General features: G+C 36.7%; 1 protein-coding gene across 2 annotated transcripts in view; it reads left to right on the top strand.

The window, feature by feature from the left end:
- METAP1D (methionyl aminopeptidase type 1D, mitochondrial) overlaps positions 1–25,996 on the top strand; it is a gene marked incomplete at its 5' end in the record, with an annotated part of 79,774 nt that overhangs the window by 50,410 nt on the left and 3,368 nt on the right. Inside the window, 6 exons of one of the 2 annotated variants that reach the window (XM_079709981.1) lie at positions 11,055–11,175; positions 11,800–11,957; positions 13,740–13,889; positions 15,288–15,436; positions 15,991–16,033; positions 19,278–19,441. In XM_079709981.1, the coding sequence (XP_079566107.1) occupies positions 11,055–11,175; positions 11,800–11,957; positions 13,740–13,889; positions 15,288–15,436; positions 15,991–16,033; positions 19,278–19,441 (785 nt within the window). Of the gene's footprint in view, positions 1–11,054; positions 11,176–11,799; positions 11,958–13,739; positions 13,890–15,287; positions 15,437–15,990; positions 16,034–19,277; positions 19,442–25,996 lie in introns of those variants that run through there. The other variant, XM_079709982.1, reaches the window with a different exon arrangement.

Consider the following 25,996-nt stretch of genomic DNA (forward strand, 5'->3'; position numbering starts at 1 on the left):
GATCTCATGAATATTTTGTGAAGTACTTACCTTGTGAATTATCCAAAACACATTTTGACGTTCAGGCTGGTTTCTACCTACTGATCAGTCCATTTTAGAGTGACCTTCTCCCATAGTCAGGCAACCAGTGATCATAATTACCATTTATCAAGTGCTTACCTTGTGCCACTCTCCATACCTCATGTCATACATTTATCATAGCAACCCTGTGAAGAAGGTATTGTTATTCCTGTTAACGGATGAGCAAACTAAGGCTTAGAGAATTTAACTAAATTGTCCAAGTAAACCAACTAATGCTCAGAGAAGGGAAAACAATTTAAACAAGAACTCAAGTAAATATAAATAGAAAGGCACACCTTTCAGAGGAAAATCTCATGGCACATTCACAAGCAAAATATAAAGTGTTTGAAATTCTACTATTTCTTTTTACCTCCAAATGGGCTATGTTTTTTCTTGAGATTTTTGTTTTTGTTTTATAACACTTGGGTAGAACTATAGTTCAAAAAGTGTTCACATTAGATAATAGCATGCTTCAGATATTGTACACATTAAATATTTCAGGACTGTGGCTCTACTGAAGACTTTAATCTAAAAATGAGATGATGAATTTTTCATTCCACCAAATGTGAATGACCTTGGTCAGCTATGGATTTCAAGTAATATTGTGTTTTCAGCTATGAGAGGCAGCCTGCTTTATACAGGTAAAGAGTACACATTTGGGTAGTGGTAGCAGTGGTTTTCATTTTTAATCTTTAGTACAGAAAATAATGATTTTATAGCTGAGCATCCATATCTGAAAAAAAAAATACAAGAGCCAATTTGTAAGCAGGCTTCTGCGGGACTCCCCTTTTAAGCCTGTACCATTTTAATACATTGTACTTTTTGCATTAATTCTTAAAGCAATGGAGCTGTTATTTCTTCATGTGATTAACTAAGGCTACATAGTTGAATTAAATATAAAGCTATTTGTGGCAACATAACTACATCACTTCAAAAAGCTGCCTTCAGATAATTTGGAACTTTTTTCTTTTGCTAAAGAGGCTACTGTGTATTTTCTCTTTATTTTTTGTGAAAATGACTCCTTGATGAGTGATCTTGGCTTCTATTGTCTTGAATCTGTGTAATCTCAACTGCAGAAGCTGAAAATATATTGTTTTCCTGGAGCTTAGCTTTCTTATTTTCGGTTGTGATTATTGACCTACCTAACGACCTACCACTTCTATTGCCTGGTTACAGGGCAGAACTCCCACGATTGTCAAAATACCACCGTAGGATTTATATTCAAATGGTTCCGTTTTGTTTCATGCCTTTCACTTGGAGCTGTACAGTGAAAGCATTCTCAGGAAAATATTAAGATGTTTTTTGGGTTTTGTAGGGGTTTTTTGGTAATGATACTGTTGTTTGGGTCAAAGCTCTGAGCTATTTTATACCAATTATTTGCATAAATAACTTTAAAGGGCTCATAAAGAGAAAGAAAAAAGAAATGCATCCAAAAATATAACTAGAGCATGTTGCATGTAGAATTCAGTTGACCCTGTTGTGAGAGGAAGATTAAAATTACAGTCTTTTCAAAGGCTTTAGTACAATTGAAAAATATTCATACTAAAGCTGTGCCTTTGATCATAAATTATAAGTCCCAACATCTTCTATTACTGGATATTTTTATCCAAATAACTAATATTTTGAGTAGGATTTTACATGACAGTAGTATTTAAGAATAGTCTTTTTAAAAGAATTAAAGAAGGACTTTCTTACTATGTCAGTTTTTTGTAAACTCATGATATTTTTATACAGACTTTCTCTAAAATTGAATTCCATGTGTTATTTCTGTGAAACTGCTCTTTCTGATGCTTACTTGTGTGCTTTAATATAAATTTTTTTCTGTTTTTTCCTCTTCTTTAACCCAAGTATGTGAGGTAATAGGAATGTTTTTTTGAGAGACTTTGGAAAGTTGAAGTTTGCCAGATGTTCTGTGCTAACCTAGAAGTGTGCATTCTCTGGGTATCAGGACTGTGTGAAATTCTTTCCTGTAACTTTGACAGAATGAATGTTTGCTTTTGGGTCATTTTGGTGTCGTACTTCTACTCTGATCAGAGCTTGACTTTTATTCTGTATTTAAATGATACTACGGCATCCAGAAAATCTGGCAAAGAAAATGATATTTTGATGACATTTTTCACAGGGCTCAACTGGAATGAATTATTACATTTTAACCACAGCCCTAATAAACAGCTTCTTTATTTCCTGTGAAAGGGTACAATATTTCTTTGTCCAAGAAGTTGCCTGAGTATATGTATTGTTGAAGTGCTAAAAAGCTGCTTTTCTCTAAACTTTAGCTGAGACACAATGGGATTTTCTAAGCATATACTATTTCAGTGTGACTCAATATTTTATGATTATAAAGATGAATTTAAATTCAAAGTTTGAACTAAACATTTTTCATCTTAAATGGAGAAGTTTCATACAGTAGTCCTAGTTCCTTTTACAGATTAATCATTTCTGTGTAACTTCCACTTATCCACCAAATGATCTGCTTTTAGATTTAGATTTTGTGTTCTTACTATAATCTTTGACACTCCTCCCCCGGCTATGATTGGGCCGGCCTAAAGGAACTTTTTTCTAGGTTCACAAACATGAGTCTACTTTATTAAATAGGTATGTTTATTGATCTGTGTTTCTAGAATAGGTTGGGTTGTTTTTGTCACCCAAGAAGAAGGGAATGCTTTTTGTTTAAATCACAGATCCCTAGGTGCTAGTGATGTAAATTAATGAATAATAACATATTATCCAATTAGCTTTTGTTAAGAAGCAAAATGAAGTATTTTTCCTAAACCCATTTCTGAACTTGTCATTGACATTATACTCTATCAGTTGCTATTGATACATTTTGTTAAAAAGGAAGAGGGATGTAGCACGGAGCCAACTTCCTGATGGAGCCTTGGGGAAGGTCATGTTTTGCCGTGACCTGGGCATCATTCTTGAATGTTGTTATTATTGGTAGAGGGTGCCCTCAGGCCGCCACCCTTCCTCTTCCCAGAAGTGCTCTATGGCTGGCTTTCCAGCTCATCTTCTTTAGAACCAGGACTCCCAGGCTCTGGTTTATAGGCTTGATGATGAGTTACATCCATAGCCTCATATGTGTGGTGAAGACTACTATCTCACCTTCCTCTGACTGCTTAGTGTTATTAGTTGTGGTGGCCCAATTCTAATATGAGTATGATAAAGTCTCATAGAAATTGCAAACTTAGAGCTTTAAGCAACTAGGACAAATTTTTATGTTTCAGCATAAAAGTGACTTGTGATTTTTTGTCACTTAAAATACTTTACACATTTCTTTTTTTTTATTTCTATGGAATCTTTTTTACTGTTTTAGCAATCTTAGCTATAAATAACTTCAAGGACAACCCTGTTGGATGTCGAGTAGAATCTTTATTTCAGATAATTGTTTATGCCAGCACACTTTAGACTTGACTATGTGCTTTATTTTGAGCATTAAAGAAAATGATCTGTTTTCCAACACCTGCATAACAATTGGCCTGTATCCTCTTGAGAAATGTTGTTTAATAAACACTGTAGCTTTATCGTCCAGAGGCTGTTGCCAGATGCTGTTGCCAAATGCTGTTAATTAAGAAAAAAAAAAAAGTTATATTTACAAGTTTGTGAAACAGATCCACTCTTCTCCTTGTAATGGCATCTTAGCTTGAAATCCAGGAAGTAATGGTGTATGGTGTCCATATCCATGATTTTCTGAATTGGAGAAAAAGTGTGGAAAGCATCTGGGGAAAAGGAGGCTCTTTACCAGCTTGTTTCCTGTAAGCTCAATTGGAAGACCTTGTCCGTGCAAATAGATTTCAAAATAGAGCCTGCCCTTTGACTGTCTCCATAATTACATGGCTTGCTCTGTATTTTATTTGGCAGTCAGAGCAGTTAACCCCTGGAAGGAAGGGGCTGATGGCATGGGCAGCTTAGCTCCCCAGACATGTCCGTGGGAATGAATAAAGCACTGTTTGGAGAAGCTCATAGCTAAAAACACACCAGACCTCAACCAAAACTTTTAAAAAACAAGTTTAATGATGTCTGTTATGATTGGTTTAAAAACTTACTTTGTCCTTATTGTGTAGATTGTAGAGGGGTATTAATTGATTTTTAAAAAATGGGAGTTGGGGGAGTTCCTTGTTGCTTTGATGTAATCAACATCTGTCAACAGAATGAATTTGCTTTTGTTTAGTTCCAAGGGCCCTTGTCCTTAAGCTTTGCCCAATCAGTATCTGCTTCAGCCTGGGGCATTCCCCTAGCTGTTTTGGTTTTTTTTCCCTTCTTCTTTTTCTTCTTCTTCTTCAACAGATGCACAGGTTATTTCTTGTGAAATGTGAGCTTCTCTTCTGCATTATAGTCTCCTTGATATGGGAAGGAACTTTCTTTCTCATTTACTCTTAAAACATGTACCTCTTACTACTAGATTATAAAAATCAATGGGAGTTACAGAGAGTGAGGCAGACTATTTAATTTTCCTTTCACGACATTTGTGCAAGTTATCAAACCTATCAAGCGGACTGTCAATGTTTTAGGTCAGGAAATATGAGACATGGCTGCATTCGCCGTGCTGTAAGAGCCTGTGCTCCTACCCTGGGTAACTGGTTGGAGTTCATGAACTGTGATCTTTCTGTGGTTCTAAATCAGCACCTTGAAAATGTATTTCTGTGGTACAGTCCCTCCTGAGCCTACTGTAGGAAGCAATATTTCTAAACAGTTAAAAATATCTTGAATTGCTGTCACAAAGTTGCTTTTTTTTAGAGTTAATGTATTATTTTAGCAAATCCTTTGATTTAAAATTAAAATCATCAATGAGTGTAAGAGCCATATTTGAAAATGAATTAGCAAAACATTGTTGTTTTCTCTTAGTAATCATAAATCATTTAAATCTGGCAGGCATTCCTCCCTTCATCCAAAATAATTGCCTCCATTTGTAAAATCAATTAGATGTTGATATGCTATAAATAATAGTTTTGTTACTAGACTTTGACATTTGCTGATCATTATGAAAAAATACATTCAGCAAGACATTTTACAGGGTGGCTTTTAAATTACATATTATCTCTGGTTGACATTGTTGACTAATGTAAAGTGATACAGGCTACTTTATTGTGTTGTTTTCTACCCAGATACTTGAAGCCTCTGAAACATACCATAACTGAGGATTGATGGCACTCTGGAGGGTGAAAGTGCTTCCCTGGAAACGTACAGTGAAACATAGAGGTGTTGGTAGCCCACACTTGAGTACAAATGTACTTTGTTCAGTTTTACAACTGCTTAAGATAATAAGCATTAATAGGCATTTTAAATGTCTCTTTGCAAGTTCATTCAGAACTCTCTCTTAAAAATACTTGTTGACCAAAAGAAAACTTGCATTTCCGAGGGTAAAATCGGCTTAATTAAGGGTCATTAGTAGAGGTGCACATAAAAACCCAGGGCTCAGTGAGTGAAATGGAAGCTTTTCATTATGTGGTATAGAATGCACGCGCAGATAACAATTAAAATGAACCCTGAGTAAGAGGCCAGTGAATATAGGGCATGTCATGTGCAGCAATATTAGTTATTTTAAATGCATTCTTCCCCCATCATACTTGAATTCTGTAGTCCCACCTTTCAGACTTAATCTGTAAAGGGAAATAAAATACAGCTTTTAGAAATTGATGTTATTACTGAATATGAAAATATTTAAAACTGTAACCTAAATTTACATTTCAAATACAAATTTAGAATATGAAAAATGTGCTGCAGGATCCAAGGGTCATATAGCAATTTCAATAGACATTCAGGCCGCACAGCGTGCTCCTCCGTGGAAGGAAAGAAGCAGTTGCTTATAATTTTTGACATTCAGCTCAAACTAGGAGCTGATAGAATTTTTATGACACTGAAAATAAATTCTTGTTATTACCTGTGATAACAGTAAGTATTCTAGTATTCATAACTAATAACGTATAGATTTACTGCCTAAGGAGACCTTATATAGAGTTTCTGTTACATAATTGACAGTAACAACACTCGCTATGATCATGTCTTTTAAGATCAAATTAGTCCAAAGCAGCTCCTTGCTGATCTGGGGCTCTCCTCTTCTGAGGTTTCTGATGACTTCCTACTGGCATCTCCTAAACTTCAGATTAGTCAGCTTAACCCTTGTTTCCTAAAAATAGCTTTAACAAAAGAGGGTTTGCTGTGAATCCTGGGTGAATAATGGTGCCCAGAAGACCGAGGGGCCAGTCCGGAGGCTGATGGAAACCTGCCTGGTGTCCCTGCCTCTGATGATGGGCATCATGCATCAAATTAGCTGTGTAACATTGACAGTAGCAAGTTGGAAGTTACATGTAGTTATTAGACGGTATCAGCAGTTCTTCTATTTAGTTATTTTTTAAATTGAAATATAACAGATGTGTAACATATGTGTTCATTTTGGATGTACAAAGCAGTGCTTTTACAAAGAAAGGAAATATACAGGAAATTCAACAAACCTTTTCTAGAGTGATCTATAGCAGATAATGTAGTTTGTGACCCTGAGTATAATTGGGATGGGGGATTTTCATTTTACTCACTCTGCATTTAGAAAATTTGTTAATTGCTCTTTATGAATTACACTATGATAAGCAAAGTTGAGGATCTCCCCCTCCACATTTTTTGTCATGTTAATTGGAGAGCCATTATCTTCTAAAGGCACATATTGATATAAGACCATTTCTTCATTTCACCTGTGAAAACACTAAATTGTTTTTTTTTTTCCTGGTTTGTAATGAATAGTTAGAATAAACACGGTATGGTACCTTATTATCCTGTTACTTTGTGACAACATTTATAGGGTGTCTTTTATCAGATTGAAAGAAAAGATTTTGCTTCCAATAAAAATGTATCTTATGAAAGTGGAGTTGCTGAGAACACTGCAAAACCGTAATTGTCAACAGATTGGATGTATTCAGGCTGTGTTCCCAATGGTTAAGTCATGTGTGGAGGTGCTTGCCTCTTTCTGGCAGTGAGCCCATTATTTAGCAGAACAGGTATGTCGGCAACACTGTTCATTCTAGAAGTGAATGTCTCAGAAGCCTCATTCAGATCTCCTAGTAGAGACCTGATGACTTCATGCATTCAGTTTAAGAACATTGGAAAGATTCCCCCTGTAATGACTGTGTACTGAACTTGATAATACTGATAAAGATGACCTCTCTTTCATGTTATCAGCTGCATTGAAAAAAATCTACATGAGTCCTAAAATTGATCAGACTCTACATCGTCCCATTGCCTGGGACATAGAATGACAGTCAGAAGCTGCTGAATGAAGGCACACATGTCAGAGCTGAAAGAGACCTCAGGGACTTCCCTGGTGGTGCAGTGGTGAAGAATCCGCCTGCCAGTGCAGGGGATGGGTTCGAGCCCTGGCCCGGGAAGATCCCACAAGCCTCGGAGCAACTAAGCCCGTGCACCACAACTACTGAGCCTGCACTCTAGAGCCCATGAGACACAACTACTGAAGCCTGTACACCTAGAGCCCGTGCTCCGCAACAAGAGAAGCCACCGCAATGAGAAGCCCGTGTACTGCAACCAAGAGTAGCCCCAGCTCACTGCAACTAGAGAAAGCCCGTGCACAGCAACAAAGACCCAATGCAGCCAAAAATAAATAAATAAATTTATATTAAAAAAAATAGACCTCAGAGATTATGAAGTTCACTCCCTCATTTTACTAAACCTCCTGTAGCAGTTGATAGTGTCTGTGAAGTGCTCAGCACAGAGCTTGGCACCAGTAGGCTCTCAGCCAGTGTTCACTGCTGTTGTTACTGCCCGAGGTCACACAGTTAGCTCCTGGCAGGACCAGGAGCAGAACCTCTAGCTCCAATGTGGTGTCATTCGGGCCCATTTTTCATCAGGAATATCACCATCTGATATAATCGAATGTATTTGTTTGCTTCTTGTCTGTGTCGCACCACGGAATATGAGCTCCCTGAGGCAGGGACTTTGTCACCTGGTTCACCTCGTGTCCAAAGCATGGCATGTAGGAGGAGCTCAGTAAGTAATTGTCAAATAAAAGAATAAGTAAATTTTGAGGCCCACAGGTAAACATATTGAGTGTGGAGAAGGGAAAGGAAAAGACATTAACATTTATGAGGTCCCAATTTTTTTTTTTTTTTTTTTTTTTGGCCACACCACGTTGTCTTGTGGGATCTCAGTTCTCCGACCAGGGATTGAACCCAGGCCATGGCAGTGAAAGCCTGGAATCCTAACCACTAGGCCACCAGGGAACTCCCCCATGGAGCACCTACTTTTAAAAGATGGTTTAGGGATATGTGTTATCTCAGCTAATGTTCACAGCAACCTGGTGGTGAGGAGAGCACTACTATTCCCATGTAATGGTGAAGAAAGTGGGGCTCAGAAGTTTTGGTAATTCAGATCTGACTTCAAAGCTCGTGTTATTTTCACTACCACAATGCCTCCCAGTTAAGTCAGTTCTAAGACTTTTCATGAAAAATACCTTCATTCTGAATGTTGGCTGGTTCCATGATGTTTATTTTTTTTCATGATTAAAAAAAAAATTCTTTGAAATTGAATCGCTGAAAAAACACATGCTATAGCAAAGCATGCCAGCTACTAGAGCCCGTGCACACTGTTGAAAGGCAGCTTGGAGCGGCAGACACAGCCCTGGATTTGGACTTCGAGGACTCTAGCTGGGGCCACCAGAGATGTGAGCCTTTGTTCCTCATCCATAAAATAGTGACATCAACAGCTGCCCGCCTCCCTAACAGCACTGGTAAGACTTAATGTGTGTGGAGCACCTAGCACTGTGCTTAATTAAAGAAACTGGCCATTAAGTGTTAACCACTATTATTGTTTTCTATTTCTATTAGTGTTATCGTTATTAATAGTCATCATAATACCTGCTTTTCTCAGGAGGGAAACACTTGGGAGCTTGTCTTTGGTCCTAGCTAGGGATGCAGTTAGGGAGCCCAGGATCATGGATTGACTCCACCTGAGCCTTTCCCTGGCTTTAACTGGGACCCAGATTTTCCATTCTGTGTCCACAGACTGCCCAGCCAAACCTCTACAGCATGTTCTTGGTCAGCAAAGGGAATTTGGCTTGAGAAAGAGGATGGATTAGGTCAACCCATCACCACTTTTGCAAAAAAAACCAATAATAGTGGTAACTTTTACAAGTTTTGTGAGGCCTTTTACATTTTCAGAGTGTGTCCTTGTGTGTTGTTAGCTCATCTTTTTCTCACGCGTGGGAGAGCAATATACTTCATGAAGGCAACTGGACCTGCTTTCCCGCAGCTTTGGCACTCTGGCAGAGTTACTTACCTTTGTGTGCTTCCGTATCTTCAACTGTGGAATGAGTAATAACAGCTTACAGTTTACAGGGTTCTCAGGAAGATTAATGAGCTACCATATGTAAAGGGCCTAGCATAGTAATTGACGCACAATAAGTTCTCAGTATTAGAAGCTATAGTGAAGCCCAGGGTTTCTCATTTTACTTTTCAAGTATTCTTGAAGGAACTACCATTTTTTGAGCATCTACTAAATGCAGGGCACTTTCACAGACTTTATTCCAATTAATTCCAACTTGAGACTCAAAACAAGACACTTGCTCAGGGCCACACAGCTAACAAGTAGTAGAGCTGAGACAGAAGTCCAGGCTTCTGCTTTCCAACCATCTGCTTTTACTAGGAAACTACCCTGCCCCTCATAGACAGTTAACATCCTGGGGCTAGTGGTGTTGTCTTTAGGGAAATGTTGTACTTTACAAGCTTTAGGGAATATGTACCTGCCTCTATCAAGCAACTTTTTTTTTTTTAAAGAAATGATATTACTGGCAGCATTTTGTCTGGTATTTGGAATTGTTTAAAATAATACCTGAAACACTGCTGTAAGTTTGATACAACAATGTTACTTTCAGCTTTCTGGAAGAACATAATTGAGTGAAACTTAGGACACTGAATCAATGACTATTGGGGTTTGTTTGCATCTGTGCCTTTTTCCCATTTTTCCTTTCTCCCACTTAGAGATCTTGAGTTTTGGGGCTAATACTCACCTGCAATTTGTGTTTCCATTGTGTTTCACAGCTGAAAGATTACCCTAGGTCAGTAATTCTCAAACGTTAGTGTGCATGAGAATCACTCTGGTGAGGGATTGTTAAAACACAGATTGCTGACCACATCCCAGAGTCTGAGTCAGTAAATTGAGGAGGGGCCCAAGAATTTGCATCTTTTCCCCATGTGATACTAATATGCTGGTCTGGGTGCCACATTTTGAGAACCAATGCTCTAGACCGGGAGTCGACAAAATTCTTCTCTAAGGGGCAGGTAGTAAATATCTTAGGCTTTGTGAACCATATGTTCTCTGTCACAACTACTCAACTCTGCCACTGTCACTCAGAAGCAGCCATGGCTAATTGTAAGTGAATGAGTGTAGCTATGTTCCAATAAACCTTTATTTATGGGCACTGAAATTTGAATATTGTATAATTTCACGTTACAAAATATGTTTTTTTTCAAACATTTATAAATATAAAAATCATTTTTAGGTTGGGGCTATATAAAAATAGGCAGCAGGGCAGATTTGCCCTTTGGGCTGTAGTTTGCCAACCCCTGACATGCAATTATGGCATGTTGGGGATTTTTAAAACTATTGTTTTAATTATAAAAGTAATGCAAGTGAATGTTTTTAAAAGTCAATCAGTATAGAAGAAAACAGAAGGAATCAGGAAGTCTTCCTCCCCACCCCAGCCACAATCAGATACCCCAGAAATAACCACTATTGATGAATATCAATTTTCAGAAATTTTATAGGCATATACAAGCCTGTATAAATGTATAAGTTCTTTTTACATGAGCTTTTTACATAAGCTCCTTTTAATGAACTTTTAATATGTACTGCTCAGCATTTGCCATTTTCCTAACAATATATTGTGACCTCTTTCAATGTCAATACATAGAGATGATTTAGCTTATTCTCTTTAATACCTCTATCGTTTCCTGTTGTATAGATTTACCATAATATATTTAACCAGTCCCCTACGGATGGACATTTGGATTATTTCCCATTTTTTTTCTACCACAAACAGTGCTACAGTTCATCTTCAAACATCCATCATTGCATACAGTAGAGTCCTAGGAGATGAATTGCTGAGTCAAAGGATGTGTGCACTTAAAATTTTGATAGATATTTCTAAATTCCTGTTGTGGGTACTTTAGGACCCTACATTCGTTTTCTTTCAGGGTTACACCCTACAGTTTTGCTATTTAGTCTTTATCTGACTTGAGCATTCATTACAATGAATTTCAGTATAATGCCTCGCTGCACATGAACTTAACACAGAGTAGTAATCCTATCGAGGGCAAAAAATGCAGCTGGCAATTTGTCCAGGATTCATGAAAGGAAAATGGCTTTAAAGAACATAAAGCCACCCAAACAGTGCCCTGAATCTAGGGTCATCCTGGACATGGCTGCTTTTAAGGTACCACAGCAGAAATTGCTCTTTTTATAGACCTGGTGTTTAGCAGATGTTTCTATATGTTTTTTACCCATTAGAATAGAGTTTTCCATTGTCAAACATTTATGTAAACATACTATTAGCTAATAAATATGCTTTGCTACTATTGTACTAGAACTCAGAATACCACTGCTTTCCTTTCTATTTGGGGCTTTTTCTTTTTGAGCCAATAAAGGATTATAATAATGATTTAATAGACAACAACGCAACATCTTAAAATGTAGCACTAAGTAGTTTTTTTTTACTTCAGATATGTCTATTTCTGCTTCTAGGTTGTCACAGGATTTTCTCTTCACCACTCAATCATATCTACTTACACAAGCAGTCAAGCAGTCAACAAAGAAGAAATTTCTTTTTCCGGAGACAAAGAGAGATTTCACACAGTATAGTTTTGCCGGCTGCAGTTTCTTCAGCTCATCCAGTCCCTAAGGTACTGTATTGCCTATTATTTGCTGCTTTTTCCAGCCAAGATAAAGGTTAACTGCAGAAGCAATCAAGTGTTTTTGCACCTTTGATTTCTGAGCTGTTTGAATTATAATTTTTAAACTTGGTCTGTGATTTAAAACTGTGGTTTGGGAAGTTTTAACATCCTGCAGTTCTATAATATTCATTTTTTTAAACAAAGCACTGAGTTTATAACTGCTTAATTCACTTAGAATTTAAGTTTCTATCATGAAAATTTCCATATTAAATTTCTACCATGAAGATAAGATTATAGACAATCTGTCCATTTTTCCAAAATGCGGTGTAAAGGAGGTGTGGGGATTGTTTAGGAAGAACGAGAATAGGTGAAAGAAATATAGATTTGTCGCAAAAGTCACCTGCTTTCCTTCTTTTTCTGGGTTTTTTTTTTTTTTTTTTGCAGTAAACCCACATTAAGTATATCATACTCCCTGAAGGTAAGTGGCCCATTTTTGTGACAAGGGCTGACAAGACAGGCCACCAGAGCCCAGAGTATGTTTCTGGTATTTCCTTAGTAGAAAAGAAAAAAGAAGTCTCCAGAGAGGTGAATGTATTGTTTTAGAATTTCAGTGGCAAGCCAACAGCCCTTCTGCCTGTGGTTGTAACCTGGCCAGCTTGCAAAGAGAGAGGAGGCGGAGCTGTGGGAGACCAGGTGTGCTTTGTGGGTGCTGGTGGTAAAGCTGTAGCAGAGAAGATGCTCACCCCGAGCTCAGCTGCTGCAGCCCAAGCAATGGCGTTACTTGTGTCAGAAAGGCCCATCTGAACACAAGACTAAGTGAAGGTCCTTAAATCCTGCATGATGCAGTTCCCAAAGTGCAGAGCCCTAACCTCAGCCCTTCCAGAGATGCTGTGATGTCCATTGAATAGCGTTATCTCTCTCAGCTTCCTGTCCCCAACTGCTCTGTAGCCTTACTGGGTACTGTTCAACAAAACTTATGTAGCAGTTGCCATAAATAGTTTGTAAAGAGCTGTGCAAAACCTTGGGACTGAAAGGAGCTCTGTGTGTAAGGTAGTATTTATTTTCTGAATACTGCCCATGGATTTAAGTTAGTGGTGGAGAATGTTCTCCAAGGGAGATCAGAGTTGAACATTTTGAGTTTTAGAGGAGGGGGGAGTTTGTTTATTTTTGACAAATGATGGAAGTGTTCAGAGTATTTTTTATGTACTTGAAAAAAAAAAGAAAGGAAAAGGAAAGAGAGCCGTTTCGTTTTGTCCTCTAGTTCCTTCTTAGTTTGGGTACAGTTGCAAAGTGTAAGAGAAGTGCATATGTGATAGGCGTCCGTGAACTTGACAGTCAGCCTTTTACATATATTCATTGGGAGAGGGTGTTGTGAGCTGTCCTTTGCATAAATTTATCTTTGTGTCGAGGAGATGAAAGTGCTCTTAATTAACCATTTGGCAATTGGGAAGCTTGGTGCTATTTGTTATCAATGGCAGTAGGCTTCTAACAGGGTTGGAGAAGGAAGAAAACTCCTGTTTGTTTTGACCAGAAGTCTCCTTCAGTCCAGTGTGACTCAAAGCACAGAAAGGTTAACAGACCATCCAGAGGCAGCACTAACAGGCCATGTTAAGTTCGAAAGGGCAGGGGAAGGAACTGGGGGCAGCCTGGAGGGTCTGTTGTGCTGGCTTCAGAGGTCGGTGCTCCGGCAGGAAGGGCAGAGCTCCATGAAGCAGGAGGCTGTGTCCGAAAAAATGATCCCATTGTCATGCACTGGGTTCTGATCTTCGTTTTCAATCCTTTTTCCTCAAGCACATAAAGAAGCCAGACTATGTGACGACAGGCATTGTACCCGACTGGGGAGACAGCATAGAAGTTAAGAATGAAGATCAGATTCAAGGGCTTCGTCAGGCTTGTCAGCTGGCCCGCCATGTCCTCCTCCTGGCCGGGAAGTGTTTAAAGGTGGCGTCTCACCAAGCCTAGAAGACTTACATAAGGGGCAACAAACCCTCTTCCCCTTTTTTCCCTTTCCCTTTAACTCTTCTTTTGTACACATCTAATTTGTTAAAATTAAGTAAAGCCTTGGGATAGGGGAAAGGGATCGTATTATTTCTGTGTTTATTCAAGAGATAATTGAAAATACAAATTTGATGTTAAGTAGCAGAATTCTGGAGATACTTTGAGCACAATCGGCCTATCTAAGTTGATCCATGGCAGATGGCTTTGACTTTTCCCCTCTTACTCCTGCCTGTAGTTTCTGCTTTTATTCCCCACATTATTTCCGTGTGCCTGAAGAGTTGCTTTGCCTCATGCTTTGTCTCTTATTTTCTTACATTGGCTCTGCAAAGAAAGACAGACCAGATACACTAAGCTATAGGTAATTCAGCAATGTAATTATGTACAACTATCTTACTACAAGATTTAGGTCTTTTGGAATAATCTGAAACTGAATCTGAATCCTGCTATGTAAGGATCATAAAAGAAAATACTGTAGTTTCCAAAAGGTGGGCAGAATTTAGGACGTGAGACTCAAAGATGAAGCACTTAGTGTATCATTTGTGTAATAGACTTGTTATAGCAACACAACTAACCATAATGTGAATATAAAATAACATAAAGAAAACTCTTGAAGAAATACTTTTTAATAAAAGATTTTGTTTTAGAATTTTGCTCATGATTTATGAATTTGTGGAGATAGTCCTCATGTGCCCACAAAACTTGATTTCAGTTTTCTTCTAGTTTGGGAGCAATTGGATACCTTCTAGTAAGGGAAAAATATTTTTTGAAAACACATTGATTTATTTAGGCATGAAAGAAATCAAGATTAGTGAACCTGAATCTCTACAAAATGTATCAGACTTAATTTTTTAAATGATGATCCATAACCTCCATGCCATTATGGCGAAACCCATGTAATGTTTCGCTGAGATAAAAAGGTGTGGTTTGACCTACTTTTCAAGCTTTGTCATCTAAATTGAAGATCCTTTTGAGAATATTATGCTTCCGTTAGTCCAGGGCACTAACCATTGAAGAAGAGGAAGGAATTGCCTCAGAACATATTTTTTAAACCTTCAGGCTAAAAAGGAGTCATGTCATTTAATGACTCACAAGTGATTGAAAGGATCTTAGATTTTAAAATGTCCATTTCTTAATAGTCCATAACACCATCATATACCCAAACAGTTGTCAGAAAGGCACAATAGGATTTTAAGGTTAATCATAATTAAAATGTTGTACCACAAGTTTATCACAGTAAATTTATACAGCCTCATCTGGAAGTGCTGTAGCTATAGGCATAGTCAGTAAATACAGGAAGTGTCTTCAACTGTCGCTCCACAATTTCTTTATTTAATATTTTAGGTTGACATGACAACTGAAGAGATAGATGCTCTTGTTCATCAGGAAATCATCAGTCATGATGCCTATCCCTCACCTCTAGGCTATGGAGGTTTTCCAAAATCTGTTTGTACCTCTGTAAACAACGTGCTTTGTCATGGTATTCCTGACAGGTATTCATTGCTTAATAACATATTGTTCCTTTAGAAACTGAAACATGAAACTAAGATCTATAACATATGTTGAAAGACACTATAGTTTAATTGAAACCTACCTGCAAACTTTTGAAGCTGATTATGGTAGAGCAACAATTTTGAAGTATTTTGCTTCTAAATGGACATAATACCACCATTTAATGTTTGTTAAAGCAATATGTAATACAAAAAAAGTGCTTGTGCATTAAGTATTTCTTTTACCATCTTAGATTTTTAACCATCTACTATTGCTTTGGCTCTTTGTAAAATTAAGGTAACTATTAAGTATATTTTGTTGAGAATAAGTAGATTTTTTACCAGTGGCAACACATGTTCATTTAGGTATTTCTAGTAAAAATTGATGTGACTAACATAAATTAAAGATTAAATATAGTTATTCCATTCATTCCTGCTCCGCTCTGAATTATCATCGCAACTCATTAGGCTTGTGATAGTAGTCATTAGATATTTATTTTTATATTCCTTTTATTGGGATCTGTCTGTCACCATTTTTTTGCCTGTTTATGTTTCAGTCGACCTCTTCAGGATGGAGACATTATCAACATTGATGTCACGGTGAGTAAATCATATAAAAAATAGTCTTTGATCAACTTCAGAATTGCCGGTAGCAACAAGAAGAAGAGTGGATTGAAAATGTGAACTGCACCGATGGAAGTGCTGTTTATTTCTAGACCCAGACACAAGCAGCTGGTTTCCTTTTTTGTCTTTAACTCTGTGTTTATTCCAAGTAAACCCAGGCCTGACTTGAATTTAGGGCTGGAATCAGATGCACTGAGATCAATGTTGGCCTAAGTGAAATGTCAACCCAATCCTGCTATGTGTCATGTTTTTGAGAAGGTGTAATTGTTATTGATCCACTGTGTAGTTAATGCAGAGCCCACAGTACTGGGCAGCTGCTGAAGCTAGATATGTATGAGATGAGCTAACGCGAAGAAAGCCAGCATTTTTCCTTCACTCTGCCAAGATTGATCTTCCTCTTCCTGCTGATTTTGAGTGGGGCCTGTCATTATCTTACTCTGTCATTAGGCGCTACATTGGCCTGTGTGTGTCAGTCTATTTGGACAGCAACTCTTTTGCTAGCAGTGTTCCCTAGATTTATTAAAATCCCTGAAGGTAACGTTGTATTCCATTTCTGGTATAGAGAGCCTTGAACTCAAAGCGTACAAGCAGAGTGCTTTTCTCTCTGAACTTCAGTTTTCACCAAATGGTTAACAGCCTTTCTTTTAAATAACAGCCCCAAGTAATTTAACACAGGAACTTCAAACTGTACAAGCTCTAACCTTTTCTAATTTCCTTAGCCTTTCACTGCTCTCAGACTTGGGTTATTTGTGCTTTGGCAGTTCATTTTACTAAAAAAATTTGTAATGGTACCTTTGGATTATGGAGATTGTGAATAAATTCTATACATCTGATGATTAATAAATACGTTTTAAATAAATAAATATAAACTAAACATCTGATGAGAACTAGTTGAGATAGCATTCAAGAAGTACAGTTTCTATTAATGAGGAAATATTCTTAATAATAGTGATTTCATATCCAGACCATGAACCTTAGGTGGGAGTGGGAATGTGGTGGAGATTGGCATCCAGTAGTTTAGTTCAGTCCAATTTTTAGTCGTTTAAATTAATTCAGCTTTTTTTCTTCATATCAATTGGTCTTAGGATATAGCCAAATATTCTTTTATTGCTGATGCTCTTTCCTATATCATTTTGTCCTACTTAGAATACTTGAACATTTGTTCTACATATATTGTTGCTATCTTTCCAACTCAGAATATGTAGAAGGAAGTATTTTATGAAGTGTACCTGAAATGAAGTATTTTTCATGATGCACTTTTCTTTTGGATTGTACCTGATTTGGGGGCTCTTCATTTATTATCTCACCTAATCACCCCCTAATAAAATATTGCTTCTTTGAATGAAATCAGCATACTCTTCCTTCCTGTTTCCAATGTGTCCAAAGAGAATAGTCCATGCCTTTTCTAAGTTTCCTGAAGACTTTCAATAAACAATTCCATTTTTAACATTAAAATGGTCAAAGTGAAATATTTTCAAGTGTCTAGAAATGTGAAGGGACCAAGAAAACATACAGGTCAGTATCTTAAATTATATTTTTTATGAAATATTTTATTAAGTGAAAGACTCCATTATTAGATCCTATACTTTTATCAGAAAATACTCATTGCATTTTGTAATTGTTTACATTAGTATATATCACAAGAAAATCGACTTCTTTCCCCCTTGAAAGTTGAATGTTTAAAAAAAGATAATGCGATACCCATATTAGTTGCTCCATAAATATTTGTTAAATAAATGAAGTATAAAATAAGGATAGTTTGTGGGTAAAAACAGTAATTATAGATAACTGCCACAGACTTTCAAAAGTATTATTTCCATATATATTGAATCTTTCAAGTAGTCATTTTACAGGCTAGCAAAAAGTAATATGAAAAGGCAAAGATTTTTTAAAATACATTTTTACTTAAATAGCAACTATACAAACATTCATTTTGTTTTAATAATTACTCTTTATTAGTAAATGTTATATACTTGTGTATAAAATCAAAACTTATACTCTCTTGGATTACAAATGGAAATAAATATATAAAACACTGTTTCATTGCAAGGTAATTAAGGTAATTTGATGTAGTAGCGGAAACACTTGATTAGAAGCCAATAATCCATCATATTAACCTGGTTCTACCTCTGTATTCTGCCACTAACCTTAGACAAGTTACTTGTCTGTGCCTCAGTTTCCTGACTTACAAAGTGAGGATAAAATAAAGACCTCCTGCCTCCCTCACAGAGTGTATTTTTTAAGCAGAAGAGTATACATATTAATTTGGTATTAAAACAGAAAGCTCAGATAAATCTCTTTTATTACAGTTTTGCATTCTATTTCATGAGAAAGAGAAATGTGAAAAATAATTACATAGGACAGGTTTATGCAAAATAGCAAATTCCATGCTATATCAAAGGATCAATATTCAACCAGTCTCCTCTGCCTTCTATAGTTATTACAGTGTTTGGTAATTATTGATTTTTATAATGAATCTGGTGTCTTTCAAGATCCTACAGGGCCTTCTGAGTCATTGAAGACAGATAAAATGCTATTTTCTGTAATTTTATTCTTAAGCCTGTTTTGTTACATTCTGATTCTTTAAAAATCCATGTATAGTGTTTTCTGTTAACATTCTGCTATCTGGGACATTTGATTAAGATTCCACTTCCAGACAGGATTTTTCTATAACGTTTTTCATTCCGATATTGAGCCACTTCAGTTCTTGGAACTGAATTCTCCTTCTGTCTGTTATAACACCAACATGTCTATCTTATTTCTTCTTGCCATTATCTATCACTTCCAAGTGTGGGACTGGTAAATAAAAGATAAGTATCTTTATGACACTGAAGAAACTTTTCACTGTGTTAAATACTTCTGGATTCTCTAAACATATTGTAGTAATTGTGGGTCAGTGTCTTTGGTCACTATTTCTGCATATATAACTTTGTCTCAGAAATAAAATGAGGACTCAAAATGTTAAAGAACATTGCTAATCCTAATGCTGAAATAGCCATACTAGTCACAAATTTATTTTAAGATTTTGCAATATCATTGCATGTCTTCCTCTTCGTAATTTCTGTAAGGCTATTTCTTCTTTTTTTGTAGGTAAACTTGACAGTAATTCTGGAAGGGTGAAACACATGAATCTACTAAATTCATAAATGAATGCAATGTAGACTTTAGGAGAGTAGATTTTTAAACAAGGACATATTTTTAAATTTCTGCCTGTGTTTAGGTTTACTACAATGGCTACCATGGAGACACCTCTGAAACATTTTTGGTGGGCAATGTGGATGAATGTGGTAAAAAGTTAGTGGAGGTTGCCAGGAGGTGTAGAGATGAAGCAATTGCTGCTTGCAGAGCGGGGGCTCCCTTCTCTGTAATTGGAAACACAATCAGGTAAGCCTTACACTGACAAGTAAAGGGAGGGTTGGCAAATGGTACAAAGGTTATTGGTGTCTTGGTATAAGTTGATGACATGTTTTACTATTCAGAACCATCATTTCAGTCTGATATCAGTATGTGAACTGCCAGGCTGCTGTGTTGTTCCCTGAGTTTAAAAAAAAAATTTTTTTTGAAGTGAATTATATCAGGTCAGCAAAGAAACTTATAGAACCAACAAGCAATATTTTTGTGACTGCTTTAGTTTTAGCTTGACATGTTGGTCTGTAGTGTTCCTATATTCAAAATTACACCAAACGTGGAAGGAGTAACTAAGAAGGGGTAAGTATCCCAGCTCTTGGATAGTGAGACAGGAGAAAAGCTAGATTTTATAAAGGCATGAAGTGAAACATATTCCTGTGATAGAAAGACATAAAGCATTGGCTCAAGCAAGCCTTACCTTTCAAATTGGTGGATTAACAAACAGCCTGAAAAGGTGATCTTCTTTTTTTTTTTTTTTTGCTCTGGTTCATTTTTCCTATAAACCATTGTTTACTTTCCACACAGGCTTCAATGCTTGCTTTTTGAGAGTATGTGTATTTTCCGAATTCAAGACTTTTCTTTGTAATCTGTTACCTACTTTAGATCTCTTTTTCTTCCCCATAACTGTTTTGAAGTAGACATACAGAATATGTGTTTTCATTTAACAGTAACATATTTTGTTAAAGATGATCACATCAGTACCTTTTAAAGTACTGTTCTCATTAATATGAACCACTGAATACTTCCCATTTGTCTGAAGGATGGAAGGCTTAGTCACCTTGAAAAGATGCTGCGTTTTTTCTTTGTAAGCCTTCAGATACTTTAAGAAAAAAGGCAGTAAAATATCAGTTAAATGTATTTATGGCTTTAAAAATATTGTAACAGTGTCTGAATCAAACTTTAGTAAAATCTCTTTGGGTTATATGCGAGAAGCTTTTATTGAAGACTTTGAACAAAATTGTGTTTTTGACAGTTTTAAATTATAGGCTAACTAGCCTGGGAAAAAAGGATAGTGTCTCTCTGTTCTTTCATAGGAAATGTTGAATCAGACCCCTACTGGGAAAAGAAATTTAATGCATATCTCACTATCTTACTGTCCATGAATATAATAGAAATGAATTCAAAATGCAGTTTTATTTTTGCAAATGGGATGAGTCGATAGATGTACCTCATATTTTTGAACACCTAGGGTTCAACAAATTTACTGGTGGTGCTCTTGCATTTTAACAAAATTTATTCTTCAGTAGAAGGGGGCAGAGAACACTAGATTCTTATTCAAGCATTCTATCGAGCTCTGCATTCATGGCTGTGTCTAAAGGGCATGTCAGCCTTTGATTCTCTCTGAGAGGTAATTATCCTTTTCCTGTCACGGAACAACAAATGATAGCTAACTACAGAGGCACATTTGCAGTAGTCACATTCATCAACTGCAGAAAAAAAAATTCAATTTAATTGTGCAACACAGCTGCACATGGGCTTTTGAGCATTTCTGTTGTTCTCCCTGTCTCGCTATTCCTCCCTCCAGATCTATTTTTTAAACTTTTTTTCTGGTTATTTTTTCCCCTTTTTTGTCTCTTCTTCCATTTTTACTCTCTGTACTTTCTTGTTAAAGTAATTTTCCTTTGTGGCTCTCATTCTTTTTTCCCCATTGAAGGCTATGAATGTAGAAAATTATCACAATTACTCATATAATTGAGCCTCTTTGTAGCAAGTGCAACTCCAGTAGCCTTTCTCCATCATGAAAATGGTTTCATTATAGGGTTTTTCATATTCTCTGACACCATCTACACAGAGGAACAGGCGTGCAGATGAGATGTACTAGGAACAGGCTAGATCAGTAAGGTCACAGTAGGAATAATTAGCTCTGCTATGGAAAGAGCATCTAGGCCTTTTACTGCTACATAAATGTACTGTCCGTGGCTTTTAGTCACAAAAAAACTTACTAACAAATGGAGCTCCCGCCTACTACTTTGAAAAAAAGATTTGTATCAACACTACAATTTTCCATCATTAAGACTAATAACACAGAGCCTAGTATACATCAAGGGGAATAAAAAGAAAAATCTCACATTCAAGTGGCGGCTGGGTGCTGACCTTTGTTCCCTTTTTTTGTGTACGACTTAACTCTTTACAAAAAAGAGCCACACGCCACACCAACATGCAGGTGAACTCCAGCTAGTACTAGCAAAGCATAGCATTCAGTCGGAAAATCTGATAAATCTCCATGCAGGATAATGCATTTCATTACATATTCACTACATTAATTCTAGCTACATAAAAAAAAAAGAAGAAGAAGAGTAAAATTGAAAGTGACATTGGATTTTAGCTATCTGGATACAAAGGTCAGTTTTCGCAGAGGATGAATTTGCATGTACAAGCTCCTTTGAAAACCAGATCAGTCCCGACAACTGCACTTACGAAACTATGTGAAAAATAACAGACAATGAACTTTTTCCTTTACCCTAATGCATTTCATTATTTAGATGGTCTATGTCTGCCACTGAGGAGGAAACTGGCCCCAATTCTAACAAATGTTTGTTCTGATGTGTTAAGGCAGTGTTTCTGGACATCTATTATTTCGCCTTTTCTCCTTCAGGCAAAATCTCAAGGGAGTAAATAAACAAACAGTCTCCACCTTTAAGCCAGAAATACTCGGAATCATTACAGACCTAAAGTTGACAAACATCTTTCAACTCAGCCTTGTTTATTTTAAGATACTCACCATCTTTTGCATAGCCTCCCTCTACTGATACACCATGAAAAGAACATTCAAGCATCTTTCAGTAGTATTATGTCACCAAAAACCTGGTGATCTTTATAGGAAATTTTGAAATTTTCTGAAACCTAAAGGATAGGATGGTATCTCTGAAGAAGTATTGGCTAAAAGACTTTAACGAAAAGAGTTCTCTCTGTGCCCTTCTGCTTCGTGAGGGATAGCTAGTGATCTTTAGGTTACGGTGTTATTATACTCACTGTACTTGCATTTGCTTTAAAATATTTCTAAATCTGTATTTTTGCAATTACCTCTAGATGATATGAGCTGTGCATATGAAGATATTGTGAATGTGTAGATTTATGCATCACAAATATGTGACAGTTCAATCAAAAATAATTTAAACTTATACTTGTAAATGTCATGATGAAAGTATCAATGAATGGTTTTTAATGTTTAATTCATAAGTATATGTTTTGATATTAATTTAGAAGAATATAAAGCAGATTTTTAAAAATCTCTTTCTATTAGATTATGCACATTTAAACAATAAGTGGCTCAGGCAAAATAAGTCATTTTAATGTCATCTGTGATGGATTTTTCTTGACAGCTACTGTAAATTACAATTACACTGCTTCTCTCTGCACATGAAAGTAAGCATTGCAATAAATTATCTTTTATTTCAATCCATCATGTCTGCTTTTCAGAAACAGAAAACCTCAAATAAAAGTTCAGCACTATTGTAAGAAAAATACAGTAATTTGTGATCCAGTTTGAAACAAAAAAATGTACCACTCTTTTAGAAAACAGTTGTTGGCTTTCAAAAATATTACTCATTGTACTTAAACATTCCTTGTCATTAAAGGGAATCCTTGAATTTGTGCATTCCTGCATTCAAAACTACTGCTTAAAATAAAAATCTGGAAAGATTAAAGTAAAATTCCATAACTTAGAAAATCAGGTGCCATTTGAGATCCTTTAATTAGATATGTGACCATTTGGAAATCAGTGCTGTTTATAGAGTTCATGAGAAAATGGTAATAAAACAATTTTCATGTGCATTTTTATTTCTTTAGAAGAGTATGTACTTAAATATAGTACTCCTCTGCCCTCTTGGAGAATGTATTCTTAGTCATAAAATGTAGTTTAAGTGATTCAAGAATTTTAATTTATCTAGACAAAACTTCAATTGAGGAAAACTATCTCATGAAAGGGAACTAAATTAAGAAAATGATCACAAGATGAAATTCCTTTAGAGAGATTTTTCTTTCAACTCTAAACTGTACCTGAAACATGAACTGTAATAATACAGTATAATTTTCAGGTAAGTTCATAAACTACTTTTATACATCTCCTTCCTCCTTTCCCCTCCTCTCATCCCCAAATATTCCATTTGAAGAGCTTCAAATCATAGATGTACTCAGGCTCAGGTGAGTGGCTGTCTTAGAAAATTTTTAATTAGAGAAAATCAGAACAGAAGAGCTAATACCAGGAGCGTTCTTTTGGTAGATTTTAACAAAAAAGGCAGATTTCATCTGTGAAATGTCCAAGGCAGGAAGACCCTCATGCTCAGAAATGGGTCATGACCCTCGATGGCTGGTGTTGGGGAGCAGTTGTATACTTCTTGGGCACCCCTGCCCACCCAGCAGCTTCCATTTTCCCCAACACACCAGTCAAGAGAAGCACGTGTACTCCACTTTCCCATGCCACAGCTAGGGATCCTAGCCACTTGATTCCATGTTAGAGTGGAATTTGCTACTACAAATTGCTTGGATTGCCTCCGCAAAGTTAGATTTAAACCCTAGAATCAAGTAAATAATCTTGTGCTTCCCTTATATTCCAAAATAGAAGAACAGTATACGGTAGAATAGTAGAAGGGGTACACTTTTCAACAGTAATTAGAAATATTAATGAAATTTTATTCCGTTCAGTCCCAGGAAGTATGTGTTAAAAAGCGAACTACCAATCCAAAAGGAAAATACCCTAAAAAGCAGACAGGCGTGTTTACTTAGTTCCTGAGAATCAAGCACTGAGATGGGTGCTCAACCAAGGAACTGAGGGAAATTTGTCCTGTTCTTTTCCTCTTTCCACACAGCTGTGAAATCCTCTGACCTTTGCATCCATGACACATACATTCTATGATCCTCCTATAACCAGAAGTTCCAGCAGGATCCAGGCAGTAAATTGTTGTAGAATGCACTCAGATATCTTTAGCCACCTAGTAATTGCACAGCTTCTTTTATGAAGAGGAGTGAGAGTTATGGGGGTGGGGAGGGACCCCAGGTGTTTTTTCAGAGTGAGCTTTCTTCCTCTCCTCTCATCGGAAATTAAAATGAAGATTGCCATTGTAACACACATTTACGACGTAGCTGTGATGCCTGCCAATCAGAGCTTTAAAAAAGAACAAAAACAAAAAAAACTAGTTTGGTTATTTTAAGAAAAGAAAATAGAACAGTTTATAATGAATCCTCTTAGAATTATTGAGGTTTGTTGGGACATAGATAACATAATTTACAAGTTTAGATAGAACCTATTCTTGTAAAAAAAATACTAGATCAGTTTATCTTACTAAATAATCTCTCTTCCACCCTCCATCCACCCTCCATCCTGAGTTTCTATTCAGAAATTGTGTGGTACAAATAGGAACATCTTGGAACATCCTGTCCAAAGTGCAAAGACACACAGAAATAAGTATAACCATAAAGAACAACTTAAGAGATAAAAGCATTCACTTACCATTCCTCTCAACACATGCATAGCTCACCTATTTCTGCACTGTTACATGGAAATTAAATCTGAATGAGAGGCTGCCCACCTGCTATTTATAGTGACATCCTGGCCTAAGTGAAGACATTTTACAGGTCTGGAGATGAATGTTAAAAATGTATACAGAAAAGTATATTGACAGGAATGCTCATAAAGGTGCTGGCTAAACACCTTTGAGTTCATGTTAAACTAAACCGAAGGGCTGTTGGAACCTCTAGTTTGGGATCTAAGAACTTTGGTTTTGTTAAGAATTTAAACAGTGGGCCTGTAAATCCCAATCCATTATTATGGTTAGGGTTAAAGCACTTTGCCCTTCATCCACATGAAAATATAGATTGTTAATGATATGTATGTTCTTGTCTTTCTGGTGCTCCCAGAAATGAACATGTTCACCTGATTGCGAAAACGACTTCTTAACCTTGTAGGTGAAGATTTTAGGGTTGGATTGTAAGATTTCACTTATATGGGATAGATGGAACCCAAAAGATTTGCATGTAGAAGTAACTAATGAAGCACTAAGAATTAGGAATCACAATACTAGCTTCACTTAAGCATCGTAGCGATTAAAAAGCATTTTTAATGAATTTTGTTAATGGTGTAAGTCTTTAGTAGAAATCCCAAATAATCACAAAGTTTTGGAGTGTTTCAAGGATACTGACAAAGTAGATGTGACCTTTTGCGTGAGCGTGTCTGTTTGTAAAATGTTTAATGTTCTGAAATAGACCAGAATAAGGGAATTATAGAAGTAGGAAGTCACATTTCAGATTGTAATTTTTTTGTTTGGTTCCCAAATCAGTGGTAATTTGCACAGCCTTTTTGTGAAACTCCATACAAATCAGGCAGATTTTTATGACCTGCATTACCTGTACATGTATCTTGGTTATATTGAGCTATATATGTGTGCATGCACACTCATCATCTAAAAGTGGCCTTGTTTGAATGCTGTAGTAATGCTTCCCTGGTGGCGCAGTGGTTGAGAGTCCGCCTGCCGATCCAGGGGACTTGGGTTCGTGCCCCAGTCCGGGAAGATCCCACATGCCGCGGAGCGGCTG

The sequence above is a fragment of the Hyperoodon ampullatus genome (assembly GCF_949752795.1).
Source record: "Hyperoodon ampullatus genome assembly, chromosome: 8".
Taxonomy (NCBI): Eukaryota; Metazoa; Chordata; class Mammalia; order Artiodactyla; family Ziphiidae; genus Hyperoodon; species Hyperoodon ampullatus.